The sequence below is a fragment of the Chamaea fasciata genome, unplaced genomic scaffold (genome assembly GCF_029207755.1).
Source record: "Chamaea fasciata isolate MVZ Bird 193981 ecotype frontalis unplaced genomic scaffold, bChaFas1.0.hap1 SCAF_5, whole genome shotgun sequence".
Lineage (NCBI taxonomy): Eukaryota > Metazoa > Chordata > Aves > Passeriformes > Sylviidae > Chamaea > Chamaea fasciata.
Genome location: NW_027094090.1, coordinates 6,697,695 through 6,715,165, shown reverse-complemented (window position 1 = coordinate 6,715,165; position 17,471 = coordinate 6,697,695). Strand labels below are relative to the sequence as shown.

The 17,471-nt window shown below is 41.4% G+C and overlaps 1 protein-coding gene across 2 annotated transcripts; it reads right to left on the bottom strand.

Moving 5' to 3' along the window:
* Positions 1 to 536: 536 nt before the first annotated feature.
* On the bottom strand, positions 537 to 16,789 carry PRPF18 (pre-mRNA processing factor 18). 2 transcript variants are annotated; one of them, XM_066182739.1, is made up of 11 exons: positions 16,698 to 16,789; positions 15,404 to 15,481; positions 15,251 to 15,277; positions 12,415 to 12,519; positions 11,035 to 11,148; positions 9,064 to 9,210; positions 7,316 to 7,384; positions 6,428 to 6,568; positions 5,880 to 5,951; positions 3,541 to 3,696; positions 537 to 1,215 (listed from the first exon to the last, which is right to left on the bottom strand). In XM_066182739.1, the coding sequence occupies exons 1-11, from the start codon at positions 16,761 to 16,763 to the stop codon at positions 1,135 to 1,137; spliced, it is 1,056 nt and encodes a 351-aa protein (XP_066038836.1). In that variant the 5' UTR covers positions 16,764 to 16,789; the 3' UTR covers positions 537 to 1,134. The 2 variants fall into 2 exon arrangements, with proteins under 2 accessions (XP_066038836.1, XP_066038837.1); XM_066182740.1 differs by lacking the exon at positions 15,251 to 15,277.
* Between the last annotated feature and the right edge of the window lie 682 nt (positions 16,790 to 17,471).

Below are 17,471 nucleotides of genomic sequence, written 5' to 3'. Positions count from 1 at the left end.
TCTCCAAGATACTCCTCCCAGCACACATCCCCCAGTATCTCTCACGGTGCCACAGGACACAGGGAACACCCAAGGAGCACAGGTCACTCCTTGAGAAGAGGGCTCCAATTCCTGCTCCAAGCTGCCAGCTGAGGTGAGGACCCAGACAAACCCATTCAATGGAATAATGACACATTTCTTCAGGAAGCGGTTCTGCTCAAAACTAACAGAGTTTCAATATTTCACTGTTTATGGAGAATTAAACATCATCGTTCCCATGAGTTTCCTCACCATTCCCAGTCAGGATACACAATGGTAAAGATTTGTGGCTGCTAGAAATACTGTTCATGGTCATGGGAGGTCCTAATTATTTTCTCTGCAATGCCCAGCAGACTGAAAATTTTCTCCAGATGTATAAAAATGGAATTTGAAAGCCTCAAGAGCCGTAAGATTACTTCCCCCAAACCCAGAAGGTTTATATTAAAAACGTCATTACCAAAAAAAAGAAAAAATCCAAATCAGATGCATTCAAGATCAAAAACTCTTTGCACTGAGGCTGAGAAATATAAAAACCTTTTTTTTTTTATTCTTGATAAATAACACATGAAAGATTAGCCAATAAAGTCTTTATATTTACAGAAATAACCAAGATTCAGATTCAACTGCTTCCCTCTAATCATCTCCCCACGTCAGTCTCCAATGCAAAGGCAGCCAAAAAAAGCCCCACAGATGCTCCTTGCAGGGCTGAGACTCACCTAAAGCTCTAAAATATGGGAAACAGTTCAGTCTGCACAGTTCCCTTAATAACATACTGAAGTAAAAGCAGTTGTCATGTGCATTGTCCCTTGGTCATTGTCTTGGTTTTAAACTCTTCAAAACCCATCCCTCTGCCGTACACTGGATGTGTCCAACAAAAAGCACAGATGTCAAAATAAATCTAAATAAAGGAGGCTTGGAAAAAGGAAAAAGGAAGCTGTAAAAAACAAACAAACAAACAAAAACAAACAAACAAAAACCCCACCAAAACTCCTTTCTGCTTTTTTTGCAAAGCCCACCCCAAGTTCCTGTTGATGCTCAGGCTCAAACTCTGCCTCTTCCATCCTCTCTGGGTGTTGAAATCCAAAATGTGAGTCCCACCCTGGCCCCTGCAGAGCCTCACAGCGCGTTGTACTCCACACATTTGGATGGGTCTGTTGGGAAGTGCTTCTGGCAAATGGTCATGAGCCTCTTCAGCCCCTAGGAATCAGCAAAACAAGGACAATTCTGTAATAAGGCTGCAGCTGTTGAACGAACTTAATAGCCTAGAGTATTCTTAGCTTAACAAGAAGAATTAAAAAGGCTGCTATTTTGAGGCTGGGATTTTTATTTTGGTTGTTATTCTGTTCAAAGTTTGAGGTTCTCTTCAATATTAGAGGAGTTTGTGGCATAATCAAAAAGCTTCAGTCTCACCTGGTAAGATTCACAGCGAAGGATGACAGTAATTCTTTAAACCCTCTTCATCACCAAGGGAGCAAATTATATCATAATTAAAGATATTTAGAAGAAAGCTGAATTTTAAAATTAATTCTAAAGAGCAAAAAGCAATTTCAAAACAAGCTGCACAGCCAAGGCAAGAACCAAACATTTCTCAGAACTGTGGTAGCACACAGGACACCACAAAAGCAAACTGAAGCAATCAAGGAGAAAGGCAGCATGTGGACTTTTCAGCTCTTTCAAGGCATCAATTGCCAAAACCAGACATGACAGGAACCCTGTGATTATTTTCTTTCAAGTCACACAGAAAAGTCTAACAAAGAAGAAAGCCAACTGCTGTGGTGGAAGTGTAATTTAGCAGTGACATTGTACTCCAAGATGGCAGAGTCACGTCCCTGTCATGAGACTCTCCTCATGGAAGGCAGCTCCTCACTGAGGGAAAAATTACTCAAATGAATCAAAAATGATTCAACAGGATGATGCTTTGGCCTTTCTAATGCAGGCAAGCATGGAAAGTCTGTCCCAACACCATAATGATTCCTTGTTTGGGATGTTCTCACTCCAGGGTGCTGTAATCAGGAACATGTTAGCTTCATGCAGCTGCTGGGAGCACGGGTAATAAATATCCCATGCTCCAGTTTGAACCAAACTTGTCAAACAAGACCCAATATTTAAAACCAACATGGAGAACATGCATGTTTAAAGCCAACTTCATCTTGGTGCTTCAGTGAGTTGAGTAATTTGGAAGCAGAGATAGGAAATTCACAGTGGGAAGATGAACTCAAGGGTTTTCAAGCTGTAGCCCCAAAAGCAGAGAAGGGACAAACTGGGGAATTCATATGCATCTTCCACAAGGTATGTTAAGAGAGACCAAGCAACACTCCAGAGTAGAGATCCTTCTGCTCCAGGAGTGGCAAATGAACAGAGAAGACCAATTATTGAGCAGCCTGGTCTGGAAGGTTCCCCTGCCAGGGGAGTTGGAACTTGATGGTCTTTTAAGGTCTCTTTCAATCTAAATCATTCTGTGATTCTATGAATTATTCACCATTATGGCCACGCAGATTAACACAGACCATAGCAGCATCATTTAGTTTAAAACTATTTCGTCCAATAAATACTTGCAAGCATAACTGGAGCCTGTCTCTGAAGATGCATAACCAACATGCCAATTTTCACTTTACAAAATAATTGGTCAAAATTAATTTGTTGTCTCTGTGAGTGTCTGGAGGTCCCTGTGACTTCACAATGACGTTTTTTCAAGTTATGCTATTAAACACTAGAGTTGAAGAGAAACCAAAGGTTATACTCGCAGCCCAAATACAGAGAGACTCAGAGCAGAAGGGGAAGTTGCATTTTGCAAGTAATTTCCTTGCAGACACCTGCAGAAGCTGAAAAGCAACAGGAGTCCTGCTGCTGCAGAAGGAAGACATTAATATAAACCTCCCCTGCCAGGAGCTCTGAGCTCCATGATGCTGCTCTGGAGGCTTCAGAGTTGACCCAGAAGGTTTTTTATCCCAATGAAACTGCAACTGGCAAGAGCCAAACACATCTTACAATACAAAGAGGGAAGGCTTGTTTCCCCAGACCTGTCCACCCACTGTATTGAAAGGACAGAGTAGAAAAACAGCACTGCTACTAATTCCACAACCAGAAGTCCACATGGGTATAAAGATGCCCAGAAGGAACTAAACCTGGAATTTTGAGCCCAGATTGCTGAACTTAGTAATGAATACATTTATCTAGTTGCAGAAATAGTCAGAAGGACTGAATTTTACAGTATTAAATTGTGTGCATGTTTAAAGCACAAGTTAAGCAGTGAGAGGCCTCAGGAGAATCAAGCCTATATTCGCAGCTGCCTGGGTGTTCATGCAGGATCACAGCAGTTCAGAAAACCCCATCAGACCATTCCTGGCCCAGCAGTGAACAGCCTTCAGGTCCAGCATGAGCTACTATTAACTGGATGTTACGCTTGACCCAAATTAACCTGTCCATTCCTGGGACCCTTTTTACCACATCATCTGACACCGATGTTTCCCAAAGATGCCCCTACACGAGCAGACCTGTTGGGATTTCCAAAGCTGCCATTACCTGTATGTATTTCCTCTGAGTCTCATCGTTGAGCACGTGGGCCACGTGCTTGGAGAAGATCTTCTCGCGGCCCGTGCGCGCGTGGATGCCGACCATGGTGACGCCGATGGGCCAAGGAGCGTTCCCAATGGCCATCTGCAGGTAGGCATCGTTGGCCTGGGGAGGGAAGGGCATCACTCAGCACCACGGCAACAGCACCACACAAAGCTTTTCTGCACTGCCAGGGGCTGTTAAACACCCACTGCAGTCTCCCTGAGCTGGTGTCGTTGCGTGGTTTTACCCAGCTGCACAACGCACCTTCCCACATGGAGCTCTGAGGGAAGCGAGGACTATGGACTTTCCGTTAGGAAAAAAAACAACTGGCTAAGGCAGTCTGGTTACCTTGACTAAAACTAAGGTTTACTGGGATTATTTTCAACTCAACCATCTCTGGTTAAATAAGGTTACATTTGTAACCATGCTAAAGGCCAGAACAGTAGCAGCGGTAAAACAATCAAGAATTTCCCTATCAAGAGCACAGATCCCATTTTAAAGCTGTAACACACAACATTCCTGGGAAAAAACAGGGATAAAATTCGAAGGAAAAATTAATAGAAAGGGAGAGAAGGATAGAGCTCTAAAAAAACCACCAACATAACAACTGAGAACCAGTAAGTGACAGATACAGTTACAGAAAAAAACCTGAAGGATGTGGAACAGGACATTCCTTCTCTATTAGAGAGCAGCTACAAAATCCACTGATAAAAGAGTTCATTTATCACCTCCTATTCAGAAACTGGACAATAAGAAGCAGCAATCATGACCAGTGGGTGCATATTCTTTCCAGCTAGCACTGAACAAACTGGGAGGTGAATAATGAACAAGGCAGGAGGTGGCAGACAGACCTAAAAGCAAATCTGAGGAGGGACAGAGCTTAGTCATCATCTGCATGAGGCAGAATCTGAACAGTCTTAGTCAAATACCTACTTGCTGACTTTAATACCCTTTTGTGATTAAACAGTATGTGAATTAAAGACCCTTGCAGGACTGCCACAACATGGTTAATTAAGGCTGAGTGGACAACTTGAATTCTGGCATTTGCCTGCTGTCAACACATTGATTTCAAAATTAAAATCTTTCAGGCTTTTCAACTAACAACACAGCAAAAATTTGTGGCTGACAGTACTCACTAGGCTGCACAAAGCAAGTAGCAGGCAAAAGGGACAGAAGACAAGAGTAGGCAAAAAGAGACAAGTCACTTAGGAAGCAAAATTGAAAAGGATGTAGGTGTAAAAGCATTAGCCTAAGGCAAAAAAACCAAAACCAAAACAAAACAACGAAACATCCAAATGTGTACTCAAGTCATCCAAAATCACTCTGTGAAGTTTACTTAAAGGCAAGCACCTCCAGGAGAGAGAAGCACTGCTGATTAACCCAGAGATACACCACATTCCTGCATGTTCATTAGTTTGAGACGGTATTGGAAAGGGAATTTCCACATAATGATGACAACCAAGAGAAAAAAAATGCTTCAAAATAAAACCCCACTATGATACATCCCACATGTTCAGTTCTGCTTCCAAATCATTTGGATTAAATTTGCCTTAGGCCTTATAAAGTTTTTTTTCAGCACCAAAAGCAGGTTTGCTTGCTCACTTGACAATTATGCCAAATCCTCACAAGAACAGTAAGAAATAGCAAAAATTTAAAGGCAAAAGACAGCTCAGTTTCCTCTGCATACACAAGCTGCTTCAGCAAATGCTACTGGTATTTGAGTTTCACTTCTGAAGGCAGCTACAAATAAAACCTAACACTGCCTTTGGTCTTGTGTCCCAAAGTACTTCTGCCTCCTCCAGTGAGCAGACTTCATCCAAAAAACCTTCTCATGAACTTACCTCAACCTTACCAAGCCACTTAATGTGAGTGTAGACAAAGAAAGGGACAGTGTCTTATATTCAATAACTCCGTTTGCCTCAATTAATTCCTAACTCATTAATCATCAACACCCTATAACTATTCAGTACCTTCATTTAACCTTAGAACATCAGGTTTCCCCTAGAGGAATGCTCTGCAACGTAATACACCCATCTCTGAGAGAAATTTCCTTCATGTTTACAAAGCTGTGCAGTTCCATGAACCTCAAAAGATCTTCTGTCAGGCTGTGGACCAAACACTACTTGGAGCCTAACATTTCACTGCCATTTTTCATTTTGTTGGGATAGATATTATATTTCCAGCTATGCATCTTCAAAAATGAAAAAAAAAAAAAAACCCAAAACAAACAAAAAGGAATGCTGAAGCAATAAACTCAATCTTTTACAACCAGACAGTGTGAACGTGATGGAAGACTACAAACATACCTTCACATATTCTCTCTGCAGCATAAATTTAATAATATCTGTTATTGATTCTTTGATGTCTGCAGGAAGTGTCTACAGGAGAGAGGGGAAAGAAAAAAAAAAAGACATATTTACTTCAAAACAGCAGCTCAGGAAAATCATCTTACTCAGCATTTATACAAAGTTTAGCAACTACCCTTGCTTGAGGAGTTTCACAAAGGAAAACATGTTTGTTATTCAGATGAAGGATCTGAAGAGGAGAGATTAAGTGGTTACACCTGGTAGCTTATGGCAAAGTGCAAAATGCAACCCCAATTTTCTGCCCTGTCTGCAGCCCAGGGAGCAGGTGCTGCTTTAAAAAACAGCTGGAAAAGCAGTGGGTGGGCAGATTTCACTGATTGAGATAAAGTCAGAACTGGGTGTCAGGAGCTCTAGATACAGAAACTGTGACCAACTCACTAACCCCCTGTCCTTCAGTGAGGCCAACACCGCCCTAGAAAGGGCACCAGCGCTGGGTACCTGGGAAGCAAAGGCTGAAGTGGACAATGAATCACTGAAAGGTGATTTACCCTTTTGCGGAGCTTCCTGAAGAGCGGCCGCAGGTAGGACTCTGTCTGCTTCTGAGTGGCGCTGTTCAGCTTCCCCTGCACGCCCCGTTTCACATAATCTTCCCTGGCATTCAACTCCTTGGCCCAAACTCCCAGGAGGAACTGCAGGGAGCAAACACATCTGTGTCGTGGTGCCATCTAGTGACTTCCCTGCCACATCAGGCAGAACAGAGGGCTAAGCGACTGAGACAAAGTGAGTTTTTTGGAGAAACCAGAGTTAAGAAGGTAAAACTTTTTTCAGAAGGATAGGCAAGGAGGGACAGGAATAACCCTCTTATCTCAAATGTACACACACAAATTAAAGCTTCACCTCCTGCTGTGAATTTGATCACCACAACAGTTACAGAGGCACAGTCTGACTCAGCTGAGAGGCAACACAGGTTTCTTGCCAGCAAACAAGGAAACAATTTCCTGCCATCCACTTAAACCTGTGGACTTCCTTTAAAACTCTCTAATGTCACTAACAGTATTAGGTGATATTCCAATTCAGCTTGCACTGTTCCAAGGAAACTCCTCTGAAGGTTTTGATGCCACAGTACTACACAGAGGCAACTACAGACAACTACCTCAAATATCACATGAATATCAAAACCATATTTATTTTGTCTGGAAAAGCAGGACCAGATTTTGAAGAACGCTGCTCTCCCAAGAGCTCTTTCCCAGATCTGGCACAAGTCACTGTTGTGACTAACAAAGGCTGTGGAGTGCCAAGCATTTCAAAAAACCCACATCTTACACAGAACATGTGAGATTTTCCTCTCAAGCAGCTGAAACCCACCCTTCTATTCTTGAAATCCATCTGCATGGCAGTAATAATGACACAACTACAGAATAATTTGAGTCTGTTACCTTCAAGAACTTTGTTATGATGTCCATATCATAGTGATCATCACCTCGTCCTAAGGATTCTCCCAAAGCCTGGAACAGGGAGAAAAAAAGGCCATTATTTATACTTTGTCTAGTCTGCCAGCACCACCACAGCAGAGCATGGTTCACTGCACCATGAACTGCAATAAATTCCACAAGAAATCCCAAACAAGTGGTCATGAAATAGCTACAAATGCTACTGAAATTCATTAATCTATAAAAAACATTTAGATCACAATGCCAATATGATTATTTCTGAAAAGTCAATACAACAGTAATTCTTCAATCATTAACTACTAAATTATTGGTATAATTAGCAGCTCTCTGACAGCACTGCATTAAGGGGAACTGTGGGTGCACTGCGTTTTTTGAGATCCCCAAAGCCCTCAATTAACCTAATTATTTTGTTATGCTATTTCAGTTCTCTGATGTACTGGGGCTTTTTACCATTTAATTACAACTGTGAATCTGAGGGAATAAATCGAAATAAAAGACCCCAAAACCAAGCAACAAACCACTAAAGCCCAGCTGTATCCACCATCCTGCCAAAACCTCAAAACTGTAAATACTAACAGTAAGTTTTATAAACATTTTCCAGTAGGTACAGCTGGATTTATAATCTATTTCCATTGCCCTCACAATTCCAAAGTGAGTTTTATTTTTAAAAATCTCCTAGATTTGGAGTCAAATTCAATGTAAGCCTTTATGCTCAAGGCAATGCAGCTGAAGTAACATAAAATTAAGACATGGTGTTTCCAAACTTTTTAGAAAAAGATTGTTTGCATGGCTCAAACCAAGCCTGCCCTACTACCACAAAAAGGGGTTATTTTGAGAGCTAACAGATCAATAAAATGCAGCTCCAACACAACTGCTGCTATCCACTCTGGTACTGCAGTTATTTTAAAACAGAACCCCTGGCACCATAACAAAAATCCCAGACTATTTCTTAATAATAATGTATTCACTTCAGCTTTCAGTTTTAAATCGTATTATTTCTTAAACACACTTTTGGAAGGACGTTATGAAGATTAACTCCTGCAAAGAGTTTTGAAGATTAAGGGTAAAAGTCTTCAGCTCAAGTTAATATGCTTTTCAAAACATTATCCTGAAATACCAGGTGCTGAATGCATTTCCTAGCACTCACTCTCCACTCACTCACACGACCACCACAGGATTCTTTCAGAACAGAGCAGCCATTTGCACTCAAGTTTCTGGGACACATTATCTCTGCACTTCTTATATTTCCTGTGGTCAGCCTACTTCTGATGATTTTTTTTGGTCCTAGATGTTTTCATATCAAACATTCTTTCTGTGTGTCTATTTTTCAGAGTCCTTCTTTCTTGTATAGGGAAAATTAATTGCTACTGACCTTATTATCCCCTCAAATTGGAAAGGCTTTGGCATTTATGACCAGGTAATGTATTGCAATTAAATTCCCTACTTCTGAAATCCCTGGAGAATGAATCTTTACTGTATCACTGTCTTTGCAGGCAACACCTGTCCCCTTTGGGATGAAGTGTTTTAAACGAAGACCACTTGAGTTTTCACTTGTCTTTTGTAGGCACCTACAGTGCAACTCCAGGCTTGGAAATCTAAATTTTCTCCTTAAGAATACTTCAAAATTCCTAAGTCAGCTGTTGAAAAGAAGACAACTTTGTTTAAACAATCCTGAAGCTTTCTCACAGCAACAAACTACATCTAACATTCCTTAGTTATGATCTATCCCATACTTCTAGTTCTTCAATAGTAGTATTCTCCTCATGGACTTTCAGGTCATTCTGGGAGTCATCATCTCCTGCTTCTTGGCCGCCTACAATTTCATTCAGATACTGCTGATCAATCTTATCCAAAGCAGCTTTCAGGTCGTTTCTCAGGCCCTAGAAACAGAAGAAAAAAAAAAAAAAAAAAAAAAGAAAAAAAAAAAGAAAAAAAAAAAAAAAAAAAAAAAAAAAAAAAAAAAAAAAAAAAAAAAGACTGATTTATAAAAAAGCCCTGAAGTAAATAAAAGCAGTTCAGTACTGTCACTGTGAGCATCCAACTTCTGTTTAAAGTGCAAATTCTGTAAAAACACACATAAGGGTTTAGCACTGTTGTTTGAATTTAACTGAACTCCAAGAACAGTTTCTGCTTCAGCACTTAACAAAAAGCAGGTGCATGAACTTCTGAAGAGCTCATACCTATGAAAAATACTCTTTACAGTATTTTCACCAAAAAAAGAAAAGCCTGTAGGATGGAATCAGCCTCTAGGACTTCCTTCAAGCCATTTTCTCCAAGCAATGCACTGAACCACCCCAAAACAAATGAAAACCAGACCACAACCATTTTCAGCTCTAGAAGTCTTCACATCTGCCCTGAAAAAAGCTGTAAATAAGTCTCACTCCTTCAGTGCCAGACATGAAACAATAATGTTGTTTCCTTTTATTACAAATTATTTAAACATAGCAGAATGTTTTATACAGATTCACTGTTTAAAACCCTCAACTTTACAAGAGTTGACTAAAAAAACAAAAACGGTTTAAAACCATACATATAAAATTAAAAGGTCCTTTCAAATAGAACACAAGACTGGCCTTAACCACAGTTGAAGGATTTGCCTTCTTGTCTTAAGACTTAAAATATAAAGCTCTATAAAGGAGTATGACATTTCTTACCCTCAGATAAATTCAGCCACTCCACAGGGAATGGATATGCACAGTTACTTCCCCTCTTCCATCATCATACTTGCCTGTCTGGAGCATTTCTATTAATCATTTAGTTCCTCTAAAAATGTCTGAACCACAAGGTTGATTGACTAAGCAACATGCAGAATTCCCCTAGACAGCAACAGGAGTGACTGGAACATGTAACAAAAATCCAGCACAACCCTATTTATGGGCTCCCTATTTCCTAATCCTGCTCCTGTGATCTGTGTTGCTGGAGGGGAAGCTTTCATAAGCAGAGCTTCTATTTCTAGATCTGTTTATCTTTATTTTAAAGACTTGGAGAGGAAAAGGCTTCCCTTTCATGGGCAACCCTGGGAAAGACATTTAAAACAATTCAGTTTGCCACAAACTAGGGAAGAAAATGCAAACTGTCACTCTGTTAGTAAGGCTGTAAGTTTGGTTAACAGTGAATGCAAAACAAACCCCAACTGTATCTCCTCACTTATCTGATCATTTCTTAAGACAAAAGGAATAAATTAGTTATCTCCAAGATTTTTAGTTAATGGCTATTTTAAAGGGAAGGGGGAAAAATGATATTTCTATAACAAGTTATAGCTCTGGAATCCAAGGATTAGAAAAATCATTTATATCCCAGAGAAACAGTATGCAGTCCTGCTCTTACTTACGTGTGCCTTCTCAGGGTGCACATAATCACAAACACAGGTTTATTTTAACAGTAAATGATGGTTCTCCGCTCATTAAAAAGTAGGGGCAGAACAAGCTGAGGTATTAGTGCCACCTGAAGGCCCCTTTTCCAACTGACAAGGGCCTGGTAGATTTCTAGGGCTGAACTCTCTAACATAACTGTAACTGCACAAAACTCTGATATTTAACATAGTTTCTCAGGAAGAAAAATGAGACAAGAGCAGGTATTCTCTTTGCTGTCTATTACCCCCTCCTCCTGAAAATTAATAGTTAGTGAAACTGATTTTCAGTAACTTTTCTGTGGTTACTTATTGATTACCCCACCACAAATAAGTAACCAAGAGCCAGTCCTACCTTGTTTACTTCAGGTGCAAGAATTTCTATCTTTCTCAGACGTTGAAATGCATCATAATCTGTTTCTCCAAACAGCCTGATGGGCTCACCCCTCTCTCGTAACCTCCTGATAACCTGAAAAGAATCAAAGCACTCCCTGACGCATAAAGGAAGCAAAATAAAATCCAGAATGACAGATTTATTTACTTTGCTTAGAATAACAAGCTGAGCTGGACTGGAGAGGAAATGGCAATATTTTAAGCAGTAGAAAAATGTTCCAGACACTTTACAATCTAAATATAAAATTCCCACGGTATTTCAGTGAAAGGTCATTCCACATATTACCCATCCAAATTTTGCATAAAATCCCAGGCTGTTTGATACAGTTGAACTTCCTCCTGCTCTGACTAGTTCAAACAAATCCACAAAAATCACCCCTCTGGCAGAGCTTAAAAACCATTTTCAAAATCACAAAGGAACTTGACAATAATCTCACTCACCTATTTGACTTGGCAATAAAAATACTAATTGGGCTGCAGGTTGTCCCAGCACAGCTACGAGATGATCTGCTGAAAACCCCCATCATTAAGCATTTGGGAAATATGAAGTCCCAAAATCTAATGGGATAATTACTTGAAAAGTAGTGGGAAAAAAAAACAGAAGTGAAAAAGCTTCCCTCAATTTGATTCAAACCTCAAACCAAACACAAAACCAACAGACCCCATTACAAGTCCTGTAAAAATCTGAATACCCTGACAAATTAAGGGGAGGTGTGACATGCTTGGATGACCTCAGCTGTGAATTTCACTATTTCCAAGACTAAAGTATACTCTGTACTTCTGAACTTCCTGCTTCTGCTTTGGGGTGTGGATCTGTTTGTGAACTTAAATCCACATAAGCATTTTTATCCTTGGAAAAGGCAAAGAACATCCCAGCTGTTCTGCCTTTAGGACTGTTTCTTCTAGAGGCTAAGGTGAACATCCAAAACTTAAGTTTCTAAATCTGTGTTCAGACCAACGAGTTACAAAGAAAAGAAGCTCGGGTGAAAAAAAATCTTGGAAAAAGTCAGCATGCCATCTTCAGTACTATCCAAGGATAATGCTGATACTCAGGGTACCACTCTGAAAGAGCTGTAAAATGTTATACAACATCTGTGTAAATCCCTGTATCAGAGAGGCTCTACCCATCTGTACCTCCCTATGCATTCAGGTGGACAGCAGAGCCCTGATAAGCAAAGATGATCATTAATTACTGACTGCAAAAATGGAAGCTTATTATTTAATAAAAGTGCTATTAAAAGTACGGCTCACTGGATGAAACAGCCCTTACAAGAAATTTCAGGTGCATATGCTGTAAACTCAGGGAGTTGGTTTATGAACTTAAACCATTGATTGATTTTACCTCTTGTCTGGAAAGAGTCATTGGTAACTTTTCCTCTGCCAGTTCGAGTTCCAGCACTGGATTTGATGTAGCCAGTGGTTTCTCCTCCTCTTCCTGCTGCTGTACCTACATTCAACAGACATAGTTACTCATGTGCAATGGAAACAAACCCACATATTGATGAGAAATGATGGCAAGATATAGAACTCTGGAACACAGACTTTAATGTGACAATATAAATCTTTAGTTTCATAGTTTTATGGTCCATAATTGCATCTCACAGAACAATTTAAGTTCTTGATAGCATCAGTAACTAACTAACACTTCTGCAGGTTGCAGAAAGCAGTCTCTCCAACAAACAGAAAGGACAATTGCTGAAGTTTGACTGTCACTTCAGCAGGCAGATGCCAGCACTGGTGCCAAAAATAGCAAAACCACCCTCTGCCTGTTGATTCCTGCCCCTGTTCCATCCTTCCTAGCCATGCAAGACCATTTGCATCACTGTGTGATGAACCAGAAGAGGGAAATGATTCAAACAGAAAATACTCCAACAAACGCAAATACTGGTACTGTTCCCAGCCTGCTTCAGTTCCTCATCCAGCTCCCCAGGACCAGCACCTGCACAGACAGTAGTACAGGAAAGAAAATCCCAGAGCAGGGTGAGAGTGGAGCTGCTTCTTCCAGTGTCATTGTCAGCTACAGTGTTTATTACCTGCAGCTTCAGTGAGCTGAGCACAGTTAGCAGTGTTCCACAATTTCTGTTGGGTTTTGAGAGGCAATGCACCTCTCTAACCTTGTTTTAAGTAATGCACCTCTCTAACAACCTTGCCAGTTTCTTGCAGGTGGAAAAAAAAACCCCAAACAAAAAAAGATATAACACCTCATAAGAACAGATCACTAACAACTCCTCTTAGGTCTAAAAGAAGGTCCCTGAATCTAAGAGAACATTCCTTCTTCATTATTCAGTATTTTAATAATGCAAAACAACTCTTTGATCAAAGTAACTTTGAGACAGCAGCCATGTAACTACAGCTCCCTGGATAAGCTCAAATTCAACACTTCTGACAGCAGGAGCAGATTGCTGGTGGTAATATTCCTATAATAAGGAAACACCTTCAGTACTCATATCTTGTTTTTTCTTAATTTATTTCCTTTCTGCACCTACTAAAAAGGAAACAATCCAATTAATGCCAGAGCAACCTGCAGCATTCCCTGTACATGGGCAAGCTGTATTTCGGTTGATCAATTTGAGGAAGGTACTGGACAGAATTTACTTTTTTAAAAGAGGCTTTTTTTTTCTTCCAGGCCACAGTGCCAGCCTTGCTCAGGTGTCAGTGTGGCTCCACGTGGCTGGCAGGATCCACCCCTGGGGCTCCAGCTACAAGATTCGGCCACAAATCTACATTCAATGCTGCATTAGCAAACACAGAAAAAAATCAATCCTACAACTAAAGGTGTGACAATTAAATCAATGTTTAACACATAGGGAGGGGGAAAATAAAATTTCCATCAATGCATGGAAGACGGAATAGACAGGGGACAGATAATATGGAAGGACAATGTAATTTTTTTTTTTTTTAATATACTCCTAGAGCAGAAGGATACATACAAATTTTAACTTACAAACATTCTTGAAATCATAAAGAGATAGCAGCACTGGAAGAAAAGATTTGATCCATTCTGTCAGCTGGACTCCAAGTTATAAGCAGTATCTTTACCACTGTTATTTTTGTTTCAGTGCTTTCTTCAAGCAAGTGAAATTATTCGAACTTATTAAATCTAAGCATAATAAAAAGGTATGTGAATTTAAAAGGAAATCAGTCTGTGTTCCATGTCTCATTAACAGAGTAAAGAACAAATGCAGAAATCTGGGAGGCTCTAAAAAGATACTAAATTTAACAAAGTAACTTATTTTAAAACCATTTTCAGAGTTGCATTTCACACCAAAACTGGCGCTGCTGCAGCAGCACAAGTAACACCACTTTATCCACATCAGGTTGTGAAGAATTCAAGCTAATGCTCCAAAGGCATCAGGCAGCCATTTGCACTTGGAGGAGCAGCTGGATTCCCAGAGCTTTCTCAGGACTTTACGCTGCACATTCCGAGAATCACTTTGGCATTGACGTTCAAATATGCACAAACAGATCAAGGTTTCAGAATAAGTCACTAACTGGGTAAAGGTCACTTGAAAACAAAGTTCCTATTTGTGCCCTCTAACAGCAAACAAGATTATGAAACTGTCTTCCCCAGGGAATGCATCCCCCCTCCCAGACACCCCATCAGGCAGGCAGGCAGGCACACACACACTTGTAAAAGACAACAACATTCTTTCCATTTCAGGAAACTCTTGCCCTGACACCATTACAAGGCAGATAAAGCCTTCCAGATCACCCATTTGTTGCAAAATGCACCCGAGGTTACCAAAATTGTTTCTAATATTTTGCCAGCAAGAACATAAATGCTGTTGTTACACAGCTTCAGTGCTGGGTGGTTGATGGCCAAAACCCAAATACAAACTTAGGAGAGTTGGCAGATCTTTTTGATGCACACCCACACTATACTGACTTCTTTTGGACATTTTGACAATGAAGATCGGATAAAATTATCCAAATGTATCCATTTTTCTCAATAAGGGGAGGAAGGTGACTATATGAGATCCAGTGTTCATGCCTAACAGCACAGTTTAATAAGAAAGGAAGACAAGCTTTGATCCCGAGCCACTTCATGCTTTCCACAAATAAAAACAAACAAACAAACAAACAAAAAGAAATAAAAGCCAAACCATAACACAAACTTAAGGAGCTGTATGTCATGCATATCTTTTCCTGCATTGTAAAATGGTTTTGGAAAGTCATACCTCTCCAGGTGGCTTCTCATTTACAGGCTAATGTACAACATTAACAGATTGAACAAAGAACAACAATTATCATTAACAACATTGATATTGTTGATGAAAAAAATGCAGACTTCAAAATAAACACACCAAGTCCTGGAAGAACAATTTTCATACCTTGTAGCCACATCTCTGGAAGTAGGCCTCCTCTTCCTTTTTAGCTAACTCACTGCGTTTGAAATACTTCTTACTTCCCTAAAAGAGAGGAGAGCTGTTACCAGTCCACAGTTTTGCATGGTTCAGCAAAAATGGCTCAAACTTTCTTACTTGGCTTGGTGAATTCAGCTACATCCTTTCCCAGGGATGCCTACATTGCCACAGAAAGGAAACTAGTTGGAAGCACCTCTGAAATCAGCAATATAGAGTTACTTTGCAGGATCTATGTATAAGCAGAATTAAAAGTACAGTGTGCTTACCAGCACTAAAGAAAACCCAAGTTTTTTGTCATGTAAGGCCTTGGTGGTCTTTGTTGTAAAGTTTCACTTCAGACGTGCACAATCAGTCCCAGCTTGCTTAGACAAACCATACTAAAAATATCATTTGACATTAAGTCAACCAGGTGGGAGAGATCACCTTTACACACAGTATTTTATCAGCTTGCTTGGAGCAGCTTTGTAGAAATGTGCCTGAAAAGACATGCCAGACACACAATAGCTGGAAAATGTGGTCACCCCAAAGCATTTTCCTGGATTAGTACAAACCACAACTTCTTCCTTTGTGCTTTACCTGACATACAACAGCCTCTCACCACAGCTCCCTACTTCAGCCTCTGACGCCAAAACTCAAAATTAGACACCTCTGAAAGGGGCTCTGCTGTACTGTGGGGTTTTTAGGCACACACACCACTCAGACCCTGCCCGGGTATGGGGTTTTTGGGCACACACACCACTCAGACCCTGCCCGGGTATGGGGTTTTTGGGCACACACTGCTCAGACCCTGCCCGGGTATGGGGTTTTTGGGCACACACACACTGCTCAGACCCTGCCCGGGTATGGGGTTTTTGGGCGCACACACACCAGACCCTAACCGGGTAGAGGGGTTTTAGGCACACAAAAACAGACCCTGTCCAGGTGTGGACAGAACGCGGCTGCGGGGAGGAAGGAAACCACACTCTGTTCACCAAAGTTCACACTGACTTTTCTCATCTCTCAGTGCCCGAAATAAACTAAACAAGCCCCAATAGCCCACGGAACACAGCGAGGCTGAAGCCAGGCTGCATCCGCGCCCCCAAACTCCTCCTAGCTCCTGCCCGATCCCATCCTGGCTCATCCCGGCTTTGGGAAACCCGGCCCTGGGCCGCTCCGCTCCTCCTTCCCCGGCCCATCCCGGGCCGCTCACGCCTCACCCCCGCCGCCCTTCCCCGGGTCCACATCCCGGGCGGCTCCTCGTGTCCATGTCGGCCGCCCTCACCCCCAGGAGCTCCTTCTCCTCCAGCTGCTGGCGCTTCCTGCTGATCTCCCGCTTGAGGATGTCCATGGCGGCCTCGGGAAGTGCCGCAGGAAAACAACAACGCCGTCACTTCCGGGGAGGCCGCGCCGCCGCGCGGCGCCCCCTGGCGGCTGGGAGGAGCGGCGGGGACGGCGGCGAGTCAGTCCCGTCTCCAAGCGACAAGGGGCAGCAGGAGAGGAGATGGCCTCAAGTTGTGCCGGCGACATTCAGATTGGATATTAGGAAAAGTTTCTTCAGTATCCACGCAATATCATACTACTGTTAGAAGCAGGTTATTTAAAGTGATACATAGACAGTATAATGATGGTAATTATGAGACAGAGCCAAAATATAGATGCTTTCTATCAAGGAATGTTGCAAAAGAGGTGGAATATAATTTTTGCAGGGGTCTTTCCCTGTTTTAGTACAGCTGGTTTTACAAAGGGGTGTTTGACAGCTTCTTTAAAGACAGTCTGCATGCAATTTATTCAGCTGTCTTCTCTGTTTAGCTTGAAAAATCTTTGGGGAAAAGTCTCTCTGACTCTGTGTTTGTACAGTGCCTCATGCGATGGGCCTTGGGTGCAGATGACAGCTAATATCAGATAAATCGTGCCCTCAGGTACCAGGAAAAATTCCTTCCGCGGAAGTGTTGTCAAGCACCGAGACAGGCTGTCCAGGGACGTGATGGAGTCACCATCCTGGGAGGTATTTAAAAGATGTGTAGATGTGGGACGTGGTTATTGGTGGACTTGGCAG

Bases quoted from the DNA above. Each gene is read 5' to 3' on its own strand.
- PRPF18 (XM_066182739.1), bottom strand. From the start codon at position 16,763: ATGGACATCCTCAAGCGGGAGATCAGCAGGAAGCGCCAGCAGCTGGAG. The intron at 15,278-15,403 runs GTATGAAAATTG...GTTGTACATTAG, and splicing joins TCCAGAGATGTGGCTACAAG to CCTGTAAATGAGAAGCCACC. The intron at 12,520-15,250 runs GTATGACTTTCC...TGTTGAATGTAG, and splicing joins ATGAGAAGCCACCTGGAGAG to GTACAGCAGCAGGAAGAGGA.